This window comes from Aspergillus aculeatus (genome assembly GCF_001890905.1).
Source record: "Aspergillus aculeatus ATCC 16872 unplaced genomic scaffold ASPACscaffold_14, whole genome shotgun sequence".
NCBI classification, from domain to species: Eukaryota; Fungi; Ascomycota; class Eurotiomycetes; order Eurotiales; family Aspergillaceae; genus Aspergillus; species Aspergillus aculeatus.
Window position 1 is genome coordinate 528,737 of NW_017962989.1, and position 20,826 is coordinate 549,562.

A 20,826-nucleotide genomic window follows, 5' to 3' on the forward strand; every position below is an offset into this window, starting at 1 on the left:
TCTGCGTAGCAGGACATCTGAGATTTGTAGCAACGTCTGAATACCATCGACTGGTAAGAGCGATAGAAACCCTCAAGTGAACTCGTGTAGTACCTAGCAGCAATATACCTATTATTGACTGCACTACAGTTAGTCCAATCGTTCACAGTTACCTCTGTCTCCGATCACTTTCTTGAGCAGCATCAAGAATGGATCGTGCAGCAACGCCCAATCACCGGACCATCGGCAGTGACCTCAAGCTTTCTCCGCATTCTCCGCTTGGAGTCTTACCCACTCTTACTTCCCACAAGGACGAGTACTGTACGTACTCGCACTCGAAAGCCATCAAACCGCTGAGACAACAATCTACTTCGAACCTCAGTAGCCTCATTCTACATACTTTACATACTTTGAATTCCGATAAATAAGTAATCCTCCACTATGAAAGTAGCTGCAGAGCTCCCCCTCCGTATCCTTACCCATAACATCCGGTATGCAACCTCATCTCCTTTCCAAGGCGAGCGACCCTGGGCCGATCGAAAGCAGCTGCTCCTGAACGAGCTACTGTATAATACACGCCATCAAAACGCCTTCATATGCCTACAAGAGGTTCTGCACAACCAGCTGGTGGATATACACGCGGGGCTGAACTCACCTTCTCCCTCCCCCACCAGCCAGACCTGGGAGTACATCGGAGTTGGTAGAGACGATGGCCGCGAAGCAGGCGAGTATTCTCCGATCTTCTACCAGCCCGCAATCTGGGAGCTCCGAGACTGGCAGACCGTCTGGCTATCCGAGACCCCCGATGTGCCCTCGAAGAGCTGGGATGCCGCCTCGACCCGCATCGTCACGGTGGGCGTCTTCACCCATCGCGCGAGCCGCCGCACCGTGCTGGCATTAAACACCCATCTCGACGATCAGGGATCCCGGTCCCGGTTCGAGGCCGCCCATATCATCCTGGCGAAGATCGAGGAGTATCGTGCGAAGGCGACGTCCGCAGGTGGCGGTAGCAGCATCATCTCGGGGGTATTCCTTGCAGGCGACTTCAACAGTCAGGAGGATCAGGAGGCCTATACCGTGTTGACAGCGCCGGAGTCACCCTTGGCCGACGCGGCTAAGTTGGTGACACCCACGGAGCATTACGGCCACTATCTGACATGGACCGGATTTGGCCATGAAGGGCAGCCTCCCACTCGCATTGACTACATCCTACTGGAGTCCACGGCGGACAAGGTTTTTAACCACGGTCGCCAGCCATGGATAGTCGAGGGGTATGCTGTCCTGGAAAATCGGTTCGAAGATAGGGTCTTCAACTCGGACCACCGGGCAGTGGTGATCGATGTGCTCTTAGGCCAGTAGGATGACGGAGGAGATTTGATAATTGCAACATTTTCTGGACATAACCACCGACGAGTTAACATCTGCAAAACTTGAAGACTGTCCATACGGTACGGTAACCTTTCGTATGCTTGGCCACCGATTCGGTACGGAGTCGAAAGACTAGATCCACCGTTGGAGACACTTCTGCGCTAATGGAGGACCGGCTTACCGTCTTTGGGAAAGTCCAGTGTCACATGATGAGCTTAACTGGTATAGCGCACGGGAGTGCATCGGTTACCGTACGAAACAAGCGACGGTATAACAGCATCGATACAATGACAAGTGTAAGAGAGGTTGAGATCGGACCAGAAGATAAAGCAGCATGAAGATGAGTTTGAATAGCTTCAAAAAGGCCCTGAAGAGTTTCCCGGAGCTCTTACAAAGCAGTCAAGCCCCTCTCCATGCGATTGGCTTCTTCCCTTTTGCTCCCTGAATGACATTTCCTTCCCCCCCGGGAGCCCGGCCAGAGGGTAGAGACTTGTAACGGCGGTTTCCCTCTGGTTTTCCGCTCTATGCTCTTCGCCGCTGCTGTTCTTCTCTCTCTCTCTGCTCTCTCTCTCTCTCTTTCTCTTTCTCTTTCCTTTCTTCCCTTCCCGCATCCAAATCGCGTCTTTTATCACTCTGATCTCTGATAGACTCGGCGATTTGCCAACCACCTCCCCCACAATTCTTATTGCTTAAAGGATTGGTCCGCAACGAATAATCGTCATTCTATTTGAGAGATTGAATAGGTATCAAACGAAGGGTGAATAAAGCTTCGCTCCGCAGAACCGAAGCTCCCCGACCTGCCGACCACAGCGGGAGCGGCGTCAGCTGATTAGCCTCGCCCGTCCCCCGTCCAGTGCCTTCTCCCTCATTCAAACAGACACAGACCGACCAGACAGACCCAGACCCGGCACCAGCAGACCAGACCAGACCCATCCACTCTTGCCTGTCTTTCCCACCTGCCTGCTCATTGGAACCAGCTTTCCCCCGACTCGTCTGCTGGTTTAGCTTGGTATCACCGTCTCCCCATTCAATTCCCATTCTCTTGCTGGTGGCTTTCTTGGTTAGTTGTATCTTTACCTTGATTCTCCCGCGTGCCTGCCATCCGTACTACCCTCCTACCTTTCCCCCCCTCCTCTCTCATCCACTCTACCTCTCCTCTATTCCCTTGCCATTCTGCTGGCAGGTATGTCACTTCCTCGCAGCTTGTCCTTTCCCTTTCCCGCTTCGCTCCCTCAGCTTCGCGCAGATCTTCCTCCATAGGTTTTTGCGCGTTGCTGAACGGCTCCGGATCATGGCAAAGGAGAGCGACTCACGGGTGGCGGTCTTGCGCATGCCCTTTCGAAGGGTTTTCACCCGCAATGTCTGGTGCGCCGTCGCGTCTCAAATGCGATGACTGCAGATTATCTAAGGCCGCTCAACTGACATGGTTTGTTTCTCATCGCATAGTCCTCCCAAGGATGCTATCGTAATAGACTAGTTTCCTCGTCGCCTTTTTCTCTTCGAACCAATCGTGTCGCTTGCAGGTTTATCGAGCCCTCTGCGCGAGCGATAACGTGCCTCCATCTCGCTCTCATAAAATCTTATCATCGATGATGCCATCTTCCAATACCTCTCACACCGGACAATTACCCTCTGATGCGCAATTTGACGACGGCTTTGGCATGTCTAACACAAGCGCGGATTACCATAATATGGCTGCCTCTGAACCCTCGTCAGGACAAGGTGTAGACGGAGCTGATGCTATCGCGGAGGGTAAACAGAATGCGAAAGCCGTCCTTGCAGCTTCGGGCGTTCCTCTTCCATCCAACGAATCGAGCCATGATGCTTTCAATGGCAACAATTCGCCTAATACCACCAATGGATCAGCAGCAAGCCGAAAACGATCGCGGGATGGTTCCGTCATACAAGCTCCACCCTCTACGGAAAGCCTACCAGTGCGCGTCCGCGAGACGCCAGCGGACAAGATTCTTCTCGAAGACTACGTCAATCGCGAGTTCCATCATTCCGCACTGACAGCTTGGCAGAATCCCAGCCACGAACTTCTGCAGCAGAAACGCGCGGAGCGGGATTACTTCTTGGCGGTCCGGCGCGAGACTCACCTGAACCCCGCGGCGTTGTACGGTGTGGGCTATGAAGGATTCGGAAATGCTCGCACCGATTTGCGGAATCAACATCCCCAGCTGCTATACCCAGCTAACCGTCGACGTCCCGGAAATCGACGGACGAGGGAGCTCCGGGTCTCTCGCAAAGATTTGAAAACACAAAACGAACAAGTGGAAGATTTGGTGCCTATTCGCCTGGATATCGATTGGGAGAAGATCAAAATCCGAGATACGTTTACGTGGAATCTTCATGATCGTGTGGTCTCGCCGGAGCTGTTTGCCGAGAAACTGGTCGAAGACCTGGGTTTACCAATGGAAACGTGCGCCCCGCTAGTGCGCATGATCTCGCAGAGTATCCAGGAACAGCTTTGCGATTACTATCCCCATATTTTCATGGAAGAAGATCCTCTTGACCCCCACCTTCCTTACAGTGCCTATAAGAACGATGAGATGCGCATTCTCGTGAAACTCAATATCACCATCGGCCAGCATACGTTGATCGACCAGTTCGAATGGGACATCAATGATCCTTCGAACTCCCCGGAGACCTTTGCAGCACGAATGACGGACGACCTATCTCTCTCCGGCGAATTTACCACCGCCATTGCGCACTCGATTCGAGAACAATCACAGCTCTTTGTCAAGTCACTTTACATCCTTTCTCACCCATTCGATGGACGTCCGATTGACGATCCCGATCTCAAGACCGCATTCCTCCCCTCTCCTCTCACTTCATCCTTTAGACCATTCCAGGCGGCCAAGGAATTCACGCCATATCTATACGAGCTTAATGAGGCTGAGCTCGAACGGACGGAAGTCTCAATTTCGCGAGACCAGCGCCGACAGAAACGGTCCGTCAACCGCCGTGGTGGGCCGGCCCTGCCTGATCTCAAGGATCGCCAACGTACTATCCGCACAATGATTGTTTCAACCGTTATTCCCAACTGTGCAGCTTCTATGGATGAGAGTAATGTTTTCAAGCGGTCTGGCTCAAGTCGCACCCGTCGTGCTGCTGTTGGCATGCGCGACGGAGCAGACGAGTCGGAAGAGTCGGATAGTGACGAATCCTCCATTGCGGCATCTCCGGCGATTGGGCCTCACCTAGCTCAGGGCACGGCGCGCACGCGAGGTATGAGAGGAGCCGCTACCGCAGCACATGCCGCGCTCCGGGCAAGCCTGGGCCAATCCGCCACGCCCGAGCCTCATAACGAGGCGAGAGCCGCATCACGCAGGCGTGAATATCGGGAAGAGAGTGTGGATGAGCCGGAAAAGTTGATTGTGAAATTGAGAATTTCGAAAGAGAAATTCAAGCAGTATCTTGCGCACGGGATTCAATCAATAGCAAGCCTCGCGAGTTCCACCCCCGTTGCACAACCGCCATCCCAGCAAGGCACCCCTCAAGTCCAAACCCCCACCCCGACTCCCATGGCTCCTCCTGTACAGTCCCAGCCTGAAGTCCGCGTACCAAATGCCCCTCCGTCGGCGACACGGCCAGTGCCGACTCCACAGGCCAGAGCGGGAGACACTCCCCATACCCCACAGATGGGAGCCACCGGGGTGAGTAAACAACGATTTACATAAGTCCTCTTCACACGCCTCCGGCCCCGGCCGCAAGATCTGGCAGTCAGTCGAGGATCAAAACCCTCAGACAACCACAGACTAACATAGTTTGACTTAGCCTCAGGCTCCCAACTGGCTTGTAGCGGAATTGACGCAGCTGAATCGGTCTTATCCCAATGACTCCTTCGAGGCCACGATGCGGTATACGGCCGTCGACACGGAAACCGGGCAGCCGGTAATCAATGCCAGCAATCAAGTCGGTAATTCCCGGCTGAAATACCAATACCTCCCACGCATCCGATGCCATGATTGTCCGGGCAAACTCTACAACCCCGGTCCTGGTATGACGGTCGAGAACTTCAAAGTGCACCTCACCAACGGCACACACATCAAGAATGTCAATGAACGGGTTGCTAGGACGGCGGCGGCGGATGCAGCTAGAGCGGCCGTAGGGGATGGCGGGAGCAGTGCTGATACACCTCTGTGAATAATGACCTGAATGATGGGAGGGCAGCTCTTGGCTGTGCTTACCCTTCCCTGTATCTCTAAAGTCTTTTTTTTTCCTACTCATCATCTTACACAGACGCACACGGAGCAACGGTGGGCCTCTTGTGTTGCAATCAGACACAAATTGCACACATACTATTCTAACGAGTCATACTCCTCCCCTTTGACTTGATGTACATGTTTCTTTCTAGCGAGTTCCTGTCTTGGAGAGAGTGTGGAGAAAAGGGCCTGGTTTATCAGTTCAGCTCGTCTCATTTTCATCTTTCGACTACTACCACCGCTACCACTACCACTAACAATACAATTTCTACTTCTACTTCATAGTTCCCTGCCTCCTGCCTCGGCCTAGTTGGAACTGAACCCAAAGGTGTTAAACATTTTCTCAAATGAGCGGGTCAACATAAACCAGCCGAACCTTCTCCATCTGCTCTCCCTTGTCGTCCTTTTCTGTCTCTAGTACTTCAGAAACAGGTCCAGCACTACACCGCGTGCGTGCCCTGCATTTTCCATATCAGCCGCGTCCCTCAGCTTGAATTGATACAGTACTCTCCCCGACCCAGATTCGACGCCCGGTAATCTCACCAGATCGAACCCGTATCCATAATCCCCGAGTGTCGTATACGTATACGACCGACCTCTCAATTCCGGGCTTTTCTTCGCTTACTTTGAAGTTTAACATTGACTAGTTCCGAATGGTCTATTCATTACCTACCCACGAGACTTGACCCGATAGGTGAACCAACCCTAGGGTGGGTCATCGCAAAGGGAGTCCAATCCAATCTTTCTCTAGTACAGAAGAGGAGGAGGAGGAGGAATAGGGAGACAGTGTCTCCGTCTGTACAGTCCAGGGGACTGTAGTTTAGCTTTCACGTTCGCAGGTGGATGTGCTGTTCCTGTTACTGTGACTGTGACTGTGACTGTGACTGTTGCTGGTACTGTGACTGTTAAGGTACCTGAAGGGTGCTTGATACTGTACTACATGTCCGTACACATTGTATACCCCCACCGTGTTTGTCAGCTTCGAGATTCGCAGGTTGAGATTGAAGAATTCTCTGTAACTATAGGTCGAATCGCGGGGGTGATGGGTCTGTGGGATGGGAAGGGAAGGGGAGGGGAGGGGCTGTTCTGGATGTTTGGATTTGTTGGATGAGGATGGTGGGCGAGTAACTTGGGGAGTAAGTGAGAGGATGGAGGATGACCTACTGGCCGTATCTAGCAACTTACAACGCATAACGCAGTACGCACAGTGCGCAATGTACAGCTAGTCAAGCTTAGTCCACTGCCTACCTGCTGAAGTGAACTGTTGAAATGGTTCATATGTACAAAATGGATGACACAAGGACAAATAGAACCTAGATTGCGATTGAGGAGAAACAGAGTATAGGACTAACTGGTTACTGACGAGCATGGACGTCTACTACCCCCAGGAACAGCAGGAGTACTGTAGGATACATACACCCATAAATCAGCTTAAGCGAAAGCCCTCGTATGAAATGATAGCATAATACCTACAATAAGAATGGATGAATAGATGCGTAGATGGATAGACACGAAGAATGACACCCCACCCCCGATACAAAGAAAACAATACTTGCTAGCGACACGATACGAACGTTCGGAATGACTCAGGTCGAGATGGAAGGAAATTGGTATGATATGGAAAATAAACAACGCTTCTCACTATACATAGAGATTCGTGGAGCACCACAACCACTCACTCACTCACGCCCACCACAGACACACCAAGATGGATGGATAAATAGATCAAGTAAGAGACAGATAGATAAAACATAGATTCGGGGAATTTCGGCTTCGACGGCATCGTCCGTGGTGGTTATGGTCTCAATCGCCATCCTCCTCTCCCCCTCCTTTAAAACCCGTTGTAGGCAAATAGCTTGGTTGTTTAGGTGGTACCTACTAAGACTTGGGTGTGTTCTCATCATCATCGCCATCATATGACCATCGTCATCTCCGAGACGACCGCCGTGTTGCGAGACTGGTACTGCCTTTGCCACGTGTCGCGGCTCGGCCGCCGGTGGCTTTCTTCGGAGGCGAGATCGGGGGCGGCGATGACAATGGAGAGCTGAGATCTGAGTCGGAGATCTCGTCAAGGTCCTCGTCTAGTCTTGAGTTGGCTCCCTTTTCCGATGCTTTGGGTTTTAGGGTTTCCTTGGCGACGTCGTTTTTGTTGTCGTCGTCGTCGTCGTCGACATCTGCCTCTTCTGATGGCTCGTCGTTCACAGACTCCACTTCCTGCTCATCCTCCTCCTCCAGCTCTTCTTCTTCCTCTTCTTGTTCTTCTTGTTGATCCCAGTCGTCCATCTCCAGGTCGTCTTCGTCGCTGTCTCGATCAGCGTAGCTGATCCTCCTGGAGGCTCCTCTGCTGCTACGTCTACGAGAAGCAGCAGCGGCAGCAGCGGAATTAGCCCCGCCACCTGCACCCCCATCCGAAGTCCATCCGTCCTCGTCCTGCTTTTTCCGCTTCGGCGCCTTGGACGTCCCAGCTGAGCCCGACGACTTCCGAGGAGGTCGAGCCGGCTTCTCTTTGCTCTCTTTCTTCGCCTTTTTGGCGGAGCCGGTATCGCCACCGGTCTCGTTCGAGTCGGTCTTTCTCTTCTTCGCGGCGCCCTGAGACCCACTCTTCGTCTTCATGACGGACCGTACGACGCGGTCCAGCAGCTCTTCGCCATCTTCCGGGAAAAAGTTCTTGTCTGCCACCTCCTGCGCTTCGCGATGGCTGCCCATCGGAGCGAAGATGGAGCTCGGCACGCCCATCTTGCCCGGGTAGGTCTGCAGAATACTGGCGCCGCCGTTTGCACCACCGAATCGGCGCTGTTGAGCGTAGATGTCGGCAAACCGACGGATGGTCGCCTGAGCGAGGTCCGAAAGTGTGTGAAGACGCGTACTTATCTCATCAGACTTGGTGATGCCGTCGCGTGTTTGCTTGACACGCTGCGCGATGTGGAAAATTAGCGACAGATTGTGCTCGTTAGCCACAGCCTGGAGGTAGAACAGGATATAGCGTGCGAAGTCGGTCAATTCCTCAATTCGGGTGGAGTCGTCCATATCCGGAGGCGGGTAATCGGGGTGGTAAGCAAGAAGGGAGAGAAGACGCGAGAACATAGACTCCATGACTGTTTGCTGGTCGCTTCGCTTGCCGTTCATTTGCTGGGAGAAGTATGCCGCTCGAGAGCGCAGCCAGGTAAGGGTGCTCTCCTTGAGGCTAGCATGTGGCTCAAAGGCAAGCAAGAAGGGAACCGTGTACCAACGATAGGTCAAGTGCGTTTGTTGCACGAGCTTCTTCTTGAGCTGACTGATGAAGCCGCTCCGAACTTCAAGGACAGGGTCTTGTGCGACAAGGGCGATCGAGTTGAAGTCCTTCGGCGTAAGCAATTGGTCGCATAGCCCGTGGGTCGCACACAACTTCAACAGTGACCTTGCTGCGAGCAGACGCAGTCTAGGCTTCTGAGTTGCCGGTGTGTCTTTCTTTTTCGACAGCTCTCCGTCATTCATCACAAGCTTGTTCAGGGTGTCATAAACGGGTTCCGCATGGGCACGGAAGTCATCAGCATCATCGGAGGCATCCTTGGCTCGGAGTCGATTGACAATGATCTTGAGAGCCCATTCTTTGGCCGCAGTCTCATCGTCCACGGAATCCGACCACGAATATCCAGCACTCGGTTCTGGCGAACGATTGGAGAGCAAAACCTGGTTGACTGAGATTGAGATGATTGCGTCGCGTTCATCATCTGCCTCTTTTGATGCCAACAAGTTGAGTTGGGATAAGGTGGCGAGCTTGGTGAGGAATCGAGCGGATCCGTAGCTCCAACCCGAGACACACTTGTGAATCAGGTCCTTAGCGTACATCTCCTTCTTGTCGGCGACAGCCATCAGAATTGACACAGCATGTTTAGCAGCCCTCGGCGAGGGGCTGTGGAGCGCATAGTTGACCAAAGCCTGGAAGAATTTACGCTCCTTGGGAAGCTTGGAAGGCAATTTCTTCGCAAACCCGGAGCACGCTTTGAGAATCTCCTCCGTCCCCGCGCTATCCTTCGTGCTGGCGCTCGGCGCCTGTGATTCAAGGTCCTTACACATCTCTTGAATTTGTGCCTCCAGAACCTCGGGATTGCGAGAGGAGATTTCTCGTAACATCTCGTGAGCAGGGTTTGCCAGTCCGTTCTCGTCGGTCCTCGAGAGGCTCATGACAGCGGGGATGTGACTCCGGTTGAACACGAGGGAACTGCTGCGATACAGCAAAGGTGTAAGAGTTTCAAGCAGTGGGGTATTGTTGCCACTCTGTACCCTCCTTGCGAGCTCTTTAATAGCCTTGATAACCGTTCGATAATCGCTGACGGCAGCCATAGCGAAGCGAATAAGCTGGTAGCCACGTCGGTCATGCACTTTAGCGAACTTCCACAGATCTGCAGAAGTTCTGGAGGGATCGGGGAACGTTTTGGATAACGTATCGATAACTTTGCTCAATTGAGCTTGAATCCGGTCTTGATCTTTTTCCATCACTCCGCCCTGTATAGAGATGTTAGCGGACGATGACAGAACCTGGGATAGCAGGCTTCACTCACGTTGTAGTCTTCGCAGGCCTGCAAATAGATGGTCATCGCAGTTCTCATCGAGATTTGACGGGCCTGCATGGCGAAGAAGACCTTCTTCGCCTTGTCATCCATACCCCTCAAAAGAGTTAGTATACGACGGGTGCGGACTTTGTCCACATCAACCTCAGCGTCGCCCTCCTGTGCCTGCGATCCCTTCTGCTTCTGTGACTGCGTGGAGCTGCTGCGGGTCAACTTCGCCTTCACAGGGGGGTAGTTAAGCGGCAGTAGGATCTCAAATAGAACGCGGTCAATCATGACATGAATATCTTGGTCATTGGTATAGAAAGCATCGAAGATCTTTGATGGTCCATCTTTGAGCAGAGGGGCGACAACCTCGTCGTCCCGCTCGATTTCGCCCGCGGCGACCGCCCAGATCCGCGCGAGGGTTTTCATTGCATGCTCGCGCACCTGCGGTTTGCGGTCTTTAACTCGTTCCGCAAGAACGAAAAGAAGCGAATCTGGAGTCGAGAAGCCCCCACTGACACCAAGCTTGTTCACCACATAAGGCAAATCAAAGCTGGCAATCGCGTCCACGGCAGCTACACGCACTTTGTCGTCAGCATCGCGAAGCATGGACGCAACATGCTTGATGAGACTCTGCTCCTCGTTCTCACTCAACCCCGAACCACCCGCGGACGTGAGCAGAATTCGTCCCACTACAGTCACCCAAGCAGCGCGGACCGAAGCCGACTTATCCAGACGGCGGCTGATAAAGCTTTCATAGGTGGAGCTGTGCGTTTGCGAGAATGGCTTCGGAGAGAATGGCGTCAGAAGAACGCTGGGCTGAGGCACGGTCTGAGCATACTCGGCCAGGGTTACAGGTGGGTAGGCCGCAGGGTCCATTGGCGGCGGTGGGGGTGGTCCAGCAACCCCGATGCCAGCCGTCAAATCGCCGATTGTCTGTGTGGCCAGCAGACGCAAGGCTAGGGACTCCGCAGACAATTCGGCCTCCAGTTGAGGAATCACATTTTGCAAGACCTCCGGGCAAGCTTTCCACAATTCTCGGATCAGACGATGTGCTTTGCTCAGCTCCTTAATATCTTCTCCTTCCTCGTCCGAGTCGTCCAGGTTTGGCCTTCGGTGGGCGCTCTTCGAAGATCCGTTTGCGCCTGGTGCGGGAGCCGAAGCGTCGATGATAACATTGTTGAAATACTGGCTGATATGACTAGTCATTCTTTCCGGGCATGCTTGACAAATTGCCTTCGCCATGTTATAAGCGGGAGGATAGTCCTTGAGAAGGAGAGTGCCCTGTTTGGCGTCAACAGGAGTTTCGCCTTTTCTTCCTCTCTTGTTGGGTAGCTCCAAGGCGCGGGGATCGATGCGCAAAAACTGGGCCACGATGACATCTACGACATCGGGAGCCAAGACAGGCGATTCGTCAATCACCGTCACGAGAAGGCGTGTCATATCAAACTCAACATTTTTGGCGACTTCCTCCCCGGTGGAGTTCTTGGAGGACCCAGAGACGATGTCGAAGCAGCTTGTAAATAGCGGGATAATCAGCGTGTCTGGGTGATCTAGGTCAGTCATGAGCACGATGCTCTTGACTTCTGCGAGAGAGTTGAGAACATAAATGTGCTGGGCGTTGTAAGGGTTTGACGGGTCCCCTAATGCAGGAATGATGGAGGTAACTATAGAGGTAAAGATATCCTAGATTATCCCGCGGCAAGTTAGCATTGCCAGCATCGAGACAAACCGCACTCGATATCAGACAGCCTCTCAAAGCACATCAATTGCATCGACAAGGGTAGTGGTCATGTTGGCGCACCTTTAGTTGATTTGCCGTGAAAGGCGCGTCAGGAGCACAAAGGCGCAAGACGTCAACGATGCAGCAGGCCGTCCAAGCCCTAACACCTTTGTCCTTATGCGCCAGAAGATGAGCGGTGGCTAGCTCCTGCGACACCTTCTTCAGCGAGTCGGTGTCGATTTCCTCCTGCTCGAGTTTGCGAAGCTCCTGCGCGAGGGTCTGCAGTCGTGAAAGTAGATCGGCCACGGGAATGGCGGCTCGTCCTACGCGCCAGGACAACGGGTCATTGAACTTGAGACGACGCAGACCGCCGGAGATATCTTCATGGTCCACGACCTCCGTCGCGACGGAGGGACCTTGACGAGTGCGCGCGGGCATCGTGGACGAAGCGCGGGGAACGGGAGCCGATTGAGGGTGAACTTCAACACACCATGCGCGGCGCGGGCGGAGGCGGGAAACAGGATGTGGTTATCGAACGGGGGAGGAATTCAACCTCCGTTACGTGGAGAAAGAAGTAAATAACAAGAGAGAGGGAAATGAACGGGGTTCGATGGGAGGAGGAGGGGGAGGGGGGGGGGGGAAGGTTGGAGGGACAGGAATCAATTCAGGTGAAGAGTGGAAGGTGGTTGGTTAGCTTTGCGGTCGGAGGAGCAGTACAGGTACAGTACCGCAGAAGCAGCAGCAGCAGCAACAACAGCAACAGCAACAGCAACAGCTGCAACACCCAAAAGGATCGCCGACCGCCTTTGACCGCCTTTGACCGCCTTCCTTCAGGCGGGACGCGTCGTCGCGCGACTCAAAAAGCACTTGGCCTCTTTCGGTGGTTTCCACTCGGATCCATCATGGATCATGGATCCTACTCCGTCCACTACATCCGACTCGCATTACTTAATTTACCACCTAATACCGCAGTACTATCTACAGGAATCGATACAATGTCCAGTCCGCAATCACGCGGGTTGACAATTAAAGCATATGCCCTCTGAAGGAGACATCATTCCTACTATATACTATCTGCCAGCTGCCGAAGTGTCTAACTAATCTATCCCTGGCTAGCTTTGAAACGAGGGATCTTCAACACCCGGCACATATGACGTGGCTACGCTCATCCTGAGCTACTATACAATCCACCACATGTTGATGCAGAAAAGGACACACGCGGTCAATTTTAGATAAGCCAAGAGAAACTCCACGGCGAATCTCATTTATCTACTAAGAATGCAGTCCTATCTTTAACAACGCATTACAGTCTGACCGATCATGCTTAACGACCTTTCGCTCCACAGGCAAAGGCAAACCATTCAACCACAGCTTGATATTTTGTATTACATTCAGCCAGTATATATGCAGGTGAAAAGGCAAACGCTATCTATGCCGCATCGAGATGCCGCTATGCTATGCACATATCACATATACCGTTCAATAAACATTACCCATTTGATCATATACCCGTCACAAAAACGCCATGTAGGTGAGTGGAAACCTCAATGCAAATGTATCCTGGAAAACGAAAAAGAAAGAAGAAGAGGCCCATCGTCCACAGAGGTCGATGGAATGGGTTCACAGCTTAGGACTGAACTTGCTCATGGCCCGCAGCTTCTTGCCATAGAAGAAGAAAAGGACCGGAATGGGGATCATGGCCAAGGTGATGAAGCCCAGCAAGCTGGAAGCCCAGTCCACGCCCAACTTGTTGTACATCTGCGTGGCGAACAAGGGGAAGGCGCCGCCCAAACTGCTGCGGACGAGGGTGTTGGCAGCAATGGCCGAGTTGGCAAACATCAGGTACACATCGATGATGTAGTTGAGACCCTGCATGAAGATAACCAGGATGCCCATACCGATGGGGATGCCGGCGAAAACTTGAGCGACCCAGGAGGTGCTCGGATGCGAACTCCAGCCGAACCAGAACAAACCCACCGGCAAGAGAACGGAGGCGATCATCATCGGGGGCAGTCGTTCTTCCGGGGTAACGCGCCCATGCTTGGCCAGCTTGCGGGCGAACCGTGTCTTGGTTTGCCAGACAATCAAAGCCACACCACAGATCACTCCGATCAGGATTCCAATGAACGGGAGTCCAGCGATACCTTCGTTCGTCCAGCCACGCACTTCCTGGAAGGACACAGGGTAAGCTTCGAAGAACAGGTAGAGAATTCCATAAACCAAAGCCAGATACAGGGTGATGGCAAGCAGGATCGGCTCGAGGAACAGCATCAGAACCGGCCGCAGCAGGTACTTCGAAGCGATGTCCTTCATAGTTGGGCGGCTCTTGTCCAGCAGCGCGTATAGCTCAGTGTTACCGGTCTCCTTGCGAAGGCGGGCTGCTCTGCGTTGCAAGAGGACGGGAGCATATGTCTCGGGGACAATAAAGAAAGCCAGAAGTCCGAAAGCCGCCGAGGCGATCAGGGTGATCCAGGCAGTCCATCGCCAGCCGAGGCTGGAATCGGTAAGGAAGCCACCGACAATAGGACCTGGCATATCAAAGTCAGTCGACGGGCACAAGTAACAAAGAACGGAGGAAACCACGTACCAAGCACAGGTCCAACGAATGTGGCCGATGCAAACAGGGCGATGGCGATTGCACGGTCAACAGGATCCCAGAAATCGGCCAATGCACCGCCAACAACAGCGAGGGGCGAGCAACCAAACATTCCAATGATGAATCGACAAACCAGAATGGTCTCGACGTTCTTGGCCACGGCGACCGGGATCTGGAAGATGGCGAATATGAGATAGCCAGAGAACAGAGGAATCCGGCGACCATAGAGCTCCGAAAGAGGAGACCACATCAATGGGCCGACGGCGAAGCCGAAGACCACCAAACTCGTACCCAGGATCATGACTTCGGTTGACACGTGAAACTCTTCGGCCGTCACAATTGTTGCCGTTGAGAAGACACTACTGGCAAAGGTGATCCACATCGTCATGAAGGCCATCGACATGGTGATCACCCACTTCCTCCAGTAATTCATGTTGTGGGGGTTTTCAGGGTCGTTAGGCCCATCCCATTCGACGAGGTTAGGATCTCTTTGCTTCTCTTCAGCTTTCTCCAGCTGCTCTTCGGGGATGTTGGCATCCAAGTCTGATCCATTGCGTTCCAAATCCTTGTCGAAAGCGTTGTCAATCTCCTTCTCGTGATCTCCGGTCGCCGCGATCGATGCAGATCTAAGGGTGGAATCGGACGATTGAAGGGGTGCCTCGTTGCTCTGCTCGACCTTCGAGTCGATCTCCGGGGCACTGCTACTATGAGGGGCGCTCATCTCGGGCGACTGTAGCTCGCGTGGGAGCAGCAAACGGTGGGTGACTTGCGATTCTATCCCGACTCAGGGCTACCACCGGACAGGGGGATAAGAGGGGAGAGCTGATGAAACCGTGGGTAGGTGTGAGAGAGATATGGTGTCAACAGCTCGAAGACGAGAGTTCTATGACGAATTTTATTGAAGACGAACAAGGGAACCAAATGACCCTTGCCACGGGCTCTGGCCAATGCTATATACAAAAGCAAGCTTGTTTGCACGAGGGGCCACTTTACCCGCCAGGCAGAGCAGCAGGGGAAAAAAATCCCTGATAGCGTATGGGCAACCAATAGGCAACCTATAGAAGAGCAGGTATGAATCACGGCGAACAAGCATTAGTCAAGGTCTCGGGGTTAACTAACTAAGGGAACGCGAGCCCGTCCCCACTCAGGCCCCGATGGTCCAAGTGCGCCGTCGCCGTGTCTCTCGAGCTCGTTAAGTCCGGCCATGTGGGCAAAGCTCCGTCTTGGAATTTCCCGACCAGCAAGCTGTTGGGCTGATCGGTTTCGTGAGATGATGTCTCATCTTGCAGACCAAAGTCGTCAGCTGCCGTGATACCCGAGATAATGCAGTCAGTAAGCTGCATAAAGATGACTGTCAGCCCTTTGTGTGAGGGACGGGGGTGTGAGAGCAACCAAAAAGTTGATTGATAATCGCAGTCATGATGATGAATGCCAAATGAAATGGCGCCGGGGGAAGTCCGGTCGCCTGACTCGTGGAAAGTTCAAGCTTAGTGCGAGTGCCAGAGTGGGAATTGAAACTGGCTCGCGCTCTCGGCACTTCCGACCGCCGACATTTGGGCTAAGGAGACCCGCCAACGGGCTTGGCTACCTTGGGAGTGCCAGAGTGGGTGCCTTCGTAATTTTTTTTTCTTCGCTTCTGTTTCTTTTCCTCATTCGACCTTTTTCGAGAGCCTTCGCGAGGACTTTGATACTCGCCTCGCCCCGCTTAGTCTTCTTCGAGATAGACTAAAGAATATTGGCGAAAACGAAGCCGTCGACCTTCGGGTTGTTTCGAATAGAGTGAACGATCACATTTCCACGGTTTGCTCTATCAATCACATATCAGTCACATACACACACACCTACAGCCCGCTAGGGCTAAGTCAGGAGCTCCAAAACCTTGGGTGTATATGCAGCAACCCGCACAGCTGGCGATTCCCGATCAAGTCTATTCCGTACACTCCTTTCGGTAGAACCACCACCAACTAAGCAACAATCTATCAAGCCACTTAAGATTCCCTCCTCCTTAACCCCGTCGGTCGGGCGGCTCCTTCAAGCACCACGACACGATCATAAAACTCGCCGATTCCTTCAGTAGTATGAGTATGACTCTGCCCGTCAATCCGGAAATTAGTCTTATCTCCAGGAAGACCACGACCTGCAATCTCACGACACTGTACTGTACATGCAGCGTTGTCGATTCCCTTCCCCTCCTCCCTTTCAGAAACACTCATCTGGAAAACCAGACTAGGTACTCCCGTAGTCTAGCAACTATCCAGAAATCCCAGACACCACACAACCGTAGTGGGGCCTAGTTAGTAGCCATGGATGAAGCCAAAAAAAAAGGGGGGGAGGGGGGGGGGGTGGTGCTGGGGGCCCTACGTATTTAGATAAGTCTAGATTTCGACGGAGTGCACCCGAAAGGAAAATTCCAATCCTTCCATCCATCCATCCACCCAGACAAGACTCATTCTAACCCATTGTTCGAACGAGGATTCTTGTACCGATGAGTGTGGGATCGAGCAACCTAAGCAATAGGTACAGACTACAGTACAGCACACTAAGTACTGTACGTATACTCTTAAAAGATGGCGGTAGCGGCTAAGACTACGTCGTTCTGTATGTACAGTACTGTACGCTACGTCTACCTAGTAGTCTAGTTAGACAGCGCGACGCAATCAAAGGTAGGATTAAATTAACTAACTTACCTACTCCTAGTAAGGTGAACTTGGTTAACTAACTTAGTTGACTAACTCATCACCCGATTAGTCATTCGGCGCAGGCATCCGACAGAAACACGCACGGGCCACTGGCATGCCATCACGGCAGCCCTGAGGAACAAGTCCAGTGGCTCAACCAATTGCAGGCCACGGAGATGAGGGAGGATCTTTGCTGGTGACGAATAATCAGTCCTTCAGACAGGTAACTATCCGTCACACTAGCTATACCTCGCCTGTGGTCAGTCTAAGCGACTGAGAACCGGGGACGGTGACGCGCCTGCCTGGCCCTGCCTACAGTCTATATGGATGGGTACGCACGGTATTTTGTTGGTTGTTCTCCCGCGTTGCGATGCGATGAGGTCCAACAAGTCCAAGTCCAAGTCCAAGGGTGAAAACTGCCCGACCTGCACGCTGTCCTTGATTTCTCCCGTGCACGCGGCCCTTGGGGATCGGCATTCTTTACCGAGGACGGAGGCGGGCGATGAAATCTGGACTCCAGCTCGCGTCGCGGGAAATCGTTTGACGAGTCTAACAGCGATGCAGTATGGCGGTGTGGGCGGGGATCCACTGTCGATCTTGAAGACGTTTGGTTTGTCCCGTAGGATTGGAGGTTGTTTTGCTCAATGTTCCCTGTTGTGATTCCAACTTCGTTTCAGACGGATCACCATCGATGATCCATCGCTTGTTGTGATCGGTTCGAAGAAATTCTCATCTAGGTATTCCGCATCATCAAAGAACAAAAGGCCATGGAGTCCAAGGTGCATCACTTCCCGCCGGTACCCATCATGGGCAGCCGGCGATGATGCAGTAAATGGTTCAGATCAATTCGAAGCTATATGATCGCTGCAGACATAACTATGCTAGATACGAGATAAGTTACCCAAGCTTAGGCCTATCCTTACACCAACCATGGAGCGTGGACTGGGGTCTCCAGATAATGATTCCGTGCGGGGGTCCCGCCCACCAATACAGGAGTGCCAATTCACAACGAACGCCGGGGTCGCTTGTCCTCCACCTGACACCATAAAAATCGCTGCAAAACGCCGGAAAATGCTGAGTCGTTGTAGATAATCATGAGCTGTCTTCGAGGACATGGCCATTGGCGGCGTCTTTACGCTGCCTCAGCGTATCAATGGCTTTGCCAACTTCGTCTTTGGCCACCCCTTCCAGAGAGGCTCGGGCATCAGGCTCGAGGGTTTCGACATCACCCACCCGCTCGTAGAGCATCCGGGAGATACTCCTGTTGATGTCTGTATATTCATCTTTGGAAACAAGCTTCGAGCGATAGTAGGGTTTCAGCTCGGAAACTACAAGCCTTTGAACGGCCGACTTGACCGCGGAAGACGGCCCTGATGACCCCGAGCGAGAAGGGGAAGCATGGAGCGATCGTAGGGCTGCTGAGCGAGCTGCAGCCCGGGGAATACGGCGATTCCAGCGAGGAGGAGGGGTATGACGTGGGGACTGATCTTCATGGCGATCTTTGTCCAAGGCAATTGGAGAGACGTCCGGGGAGAACGGTGGGGAAGAAGGGTCTGCAGGCGACCCGAGTTGTAAAGGCGATACCGGTCTGTTTCTGCCATGTGGGGGCGGCGTTGTAGAAGACATCCGGGGAGAGGAGTGGTTAGAGGGAGCAGGCGAAATGGAAGGGGAGGTTAGACCGGGCGTGAAGTGATCGGTTGGGGCTAAGGAAGAATGGGCTGATGGACCGTGTGAATTGACGCCATTGTGAGTAGACGATGACTCCACCTCTTTCAGAAGCGATTGGAGGAAGCTCGGCTCGCTCGAAGGTTCGGCATTGATCCGAGCAGTGGCCTGTGCACTTGCAGCCCGCGATGACTCCCCGTTCTGCATAGCGAGAGCGGCCAAGTCTTCGGCCCTCCGAGTCCGAGGTCGTTTGAGCTTGCGTGCAGGCTCAGTAGGCTCCGGGGATGGGGACATCGTAGGCTCTTTACGTTTTCGTGCTGCACTCGGATCGTTCTCGATTTCTCGGGCACGCTCGAATGCATTCCAGGCTCTCATTTCCTCAAGCGACTCTGGCTCAGGGGTGGGCTCGCGAGGTGCGCGGGGCCGTGACGGCCGAGGGGCCTCGATATCGAGCAAGGCCGCAGTATCCCGAAAGCGGTTGCTGCCACCCTGTCGTTCAGCAACTTCAAAACGACGCTGCCATGCGCGAAACTCACGCTGATTGGCTTCTTCCCGTCGTTGCTGCTGACGAGCGCGCTCCAACGCCCTGTCATCATCGAAAGGGAAATCCAAGTCAATGTTCAAGTGATCCCAAACAGACTGCCACACCCTTGCCCAATGTAGGGAATTTAGCTGATTTCTGCTTTGTAGCATTCGTTGCTGTGCTCTGGTACGACGAATCCGTCGGTCCTGCGGTCGGGGACCCCTGTCAGTCGTCTCCGGGGAGCGTCCGAGACGACGTTGATTTTCACACCGTGCACAATACCAGGGCCCATTTGGCACCTCGTCGAGACCGACACAGTAGGTATGTGAGGGTGCATCACAGCCATCACAAAGCAGAAGCAAGTCCTCGTTGTCCGCATCGCCGCAGACTGGACAAGGCTGGAAGTCGATGAAGTCATCGTCAATATACTCGATAACCATCGAAGGATCGACCTCGGCAACTTGGGTTCGATCCTCCACGGCATATGACGAAAGCACAGGGCCTGTAATGTGAGAAATCGATATGTTAGCCAGGGGAAACATCCACAAGGTGTAGAACAAGTATCTAGAGGCTTCAATGGTGGTTTGGAGGGGGTGATAAGGACTTACCGCCGGGGCGATCACTTAGTTCGACTACATTGAAACTCTGCCGGCAGATAGGACAGCTGTTGGCCCGTTCTACCCATGGTTTGAGGCAGTTGTTGTGCAAAATGTGACCACAAGGTAACAACTGGGCGATTTGACCGGGATCCTCATTGCCATCTACACCATCGACCTTGCTGGCAACGTTCGCCGACTTGGTCTCTGGCTCGAGGTCAAGTCTTGGCGCGGCCTCGGCGGCGACGGCAAGAGGATCGCTGGCGCTTTCGCCAAGGTCTCCTAAGCACACAATACAAGTGTCGGACATTAACAGGAGGGGAGATTTCAGATGTGTCTGCAGGAACGCTGAGAGAAGGCATGAAGAGAACTGAAAGGAAAGAAAATAGGAAAGTTTTGGGATGTAGAAAGAGAAGGGGGGGGAGGGAGAAGGTCAGGTCGAGTGATGTGGGGAGAAAGCAACCGGCCTTTTGAAGGTGGACCGCCAATCCGATCTAACGCAAAGCAGGCTGGAGCCCAACGTGACCATCACCCCCAGAGCCAATCATTCCCTCCAGAAAACGGCAAAAGCAGGCTTAGTCAGTCGCTAGGATGATGGCTTCAAGAAATGCCCTGGCCCTTGCAGCACCAGCAGGAGCACCAGCAGGAGCAACAGCAGGCGCACTAGCAGGAAAGCAGTCACAGTAAGCAAAGCAGCTGAAACTGATTCACACTGACCACGTTTCCCCCTTCCCCTCCTCCCACTGTTTCTGCTGTGAATTCAACCTCTATCCACCGATAAAGTGCAGACCGCCTCCTTGCCCCTAGGATGGGACTGACTTGTAAAAGATAGCGACCTTATCGCACTTCGTAAGTAGTTAAGTGAAAGTAGCATTTCTGGCGGCCGCATTTCCTGATGTTTTGTCGCAGGGATAGAAACTCTACGAGAAGTGTATCCAGATCATGCAAACACTGG

The 20,826-nt window shown here is 53.1% G+C and overlaps 6 protein-coding genes across 6 annotated transcripts; 3 read left to right on the plus strand and 3 right to left on the minus strand.

Moving 5' to 3' along the window:
- The first annotated feature begins 144 nt into the window (after positions 1 to 144).
- ASPACDRAFT_1858665 (endonuclease/exonuclease/phosphatase family protein) lies at positions 145 to 1,374 on the plus strand. Its single transcript, XM_020197629.1, has one exon. It carries the CDS (start codon positions 421 to 423, stop codon positions 1,336 to 1,338), a length of 918 nt encoding a protein of 305 aa, XP_020053545.1. The 5' UTR covers positions 145 to 420; the 3' UTR covers positions 1,339 to 1,374.
- A 1,565-nt stretch (positions 1,375 to 2,939) lies between these two features.
- On the plus strand, positions 2,940 to 5,496 carry ASPACDRAFT_32825 (SWI/SNF chromatin-remodeling complex subunit SNF5; the record flags this gene model as incomplete). Its single annotated transcript, XM_020199909.1, has 2 exons — positions 2,940 to 5,006; positions 5,128 to 5,496. The coding sequence occupies 2 exons, from the start codon at positions 2,940 to 2,942 to the stop codon at positions 5,494 to 5,496; spliced, it is 2,436 nt and encodes an 811-aa protein (XP_020053546.1).
- Positions 5,497 to 7,098: 1,602 nt separating this feature from the next.
- On the minus strand, positions 7,099 to 12,385 carry ASPACDRAFT_80694 (sister chromatid cohesion factor PDS5). The gene is made up of 3 exons (XM_020205708.1): positions 11,895 to 12,385; positions 10,097 to 11,776; positions 7,099 to 10,040 (listed from the first exon to the last, which is right to left on the minus strand). The coding sequence occupies exons 1-3, from the start codon at positions 12,249 to 12,251 to the stop codon at positions 7,482 to 7,484; spliced, it is 4,596 nt and encodes a 1,531-aa protein (XP_020053547.1). The 5' UTR covers positions 12,252 to 12,385; the 3' UTR covers positions 7,099 to 7,481.
- Positions 12,386 to 13,433: 1,048 nt separating this feature from the next.
- ASPACDRAFT_33420 (MFS transporter) lies at positions 13,434 to 15,130 on the minus strand (the record flags this gene model as incomplete). Its single annotated transcript, XM_020199956.1, has 2 exons — positions 13,434 to 14,341; positions 14,401 to 15,130. 2 exons carry the CDS (start codon positions 15,128 to 15,130, stop codon positions 13,434 to 13,436), a joined length of 1,638 nt encoding a protein of 545 aa, XP_020053548.1.
- A 714-nt stretch (positions 15,131 to 15,844) lies between these two features.
- ASPACDRAFT_124076 (uncharacterized protein) lies at positions 15,845 to 16,377 on the plus strand (the record flags this gene model as incomplete). The annotated part of the gene is made up of 2 exons (XM_020196709.1): positions 15,845 to 16,024; positions 16,078 to 16,377. 2 exons carry the CDS (start codon positions 15,845 to 15,847, stop codon positions 16,375 to 16,377), a joined length of 480 nt encoding a protein of 159 aa, XP_020053549.1.
- Positions 16,378 to 18,179: 1,802 nt separating this feature from the next.
- ASPACDRAFT_46063 (putative PHD and RING finger domain protein) lies at positions 18,180 to 20,181 on the minus strand (the record flags this gene model as incomplete). The annotated part of the gene is made up of 2 exons (XM_020201729.1): positions 18,180 to 19,777; positions 19,884 to 20,181. 2 exons carry the CDS (start codon positions 20,179 to 20,181, stop codon positions 18,180 to 18,182), a joined length of 1,896 nt encoding a protein of 631 aa, XP_020053550.1.
- Between the last annotated feature and the right edge of the window lie 645 nt (positions 20,182 to 20,826).

Coding starts and splice junctions, on each gene's coding strand:
- ASPACDRAFT_1858665 (XM_020197629.1), top strand. CDS start 421: ATGAAAGTAGCTGCAGAGCTCCCCCTCCGTATCCTTACCCATAACATC.
- ASPACDRAFT_80694 (XM_020205708.1), bottom strand. CDS start 12,251: ATGCCCGCGCGCACTCGTCAAGGTCCCTCCGTCGCGACGGAGGTCGTG. Junction 11,777..11,894: donor TCACGGCAAATCAACTAAAG/GTGCGCCAACAT, acceptor GGGATAATCTAG/GATATCTTTACCTCTATAGT. Junction 10,041..10,096: donor AGGCCTGCGAAGACTACAAC/GTGAGTGAAGCC, acceptor ATCTCTATACAG/GGCGGAGTGATGGAAAAAGA.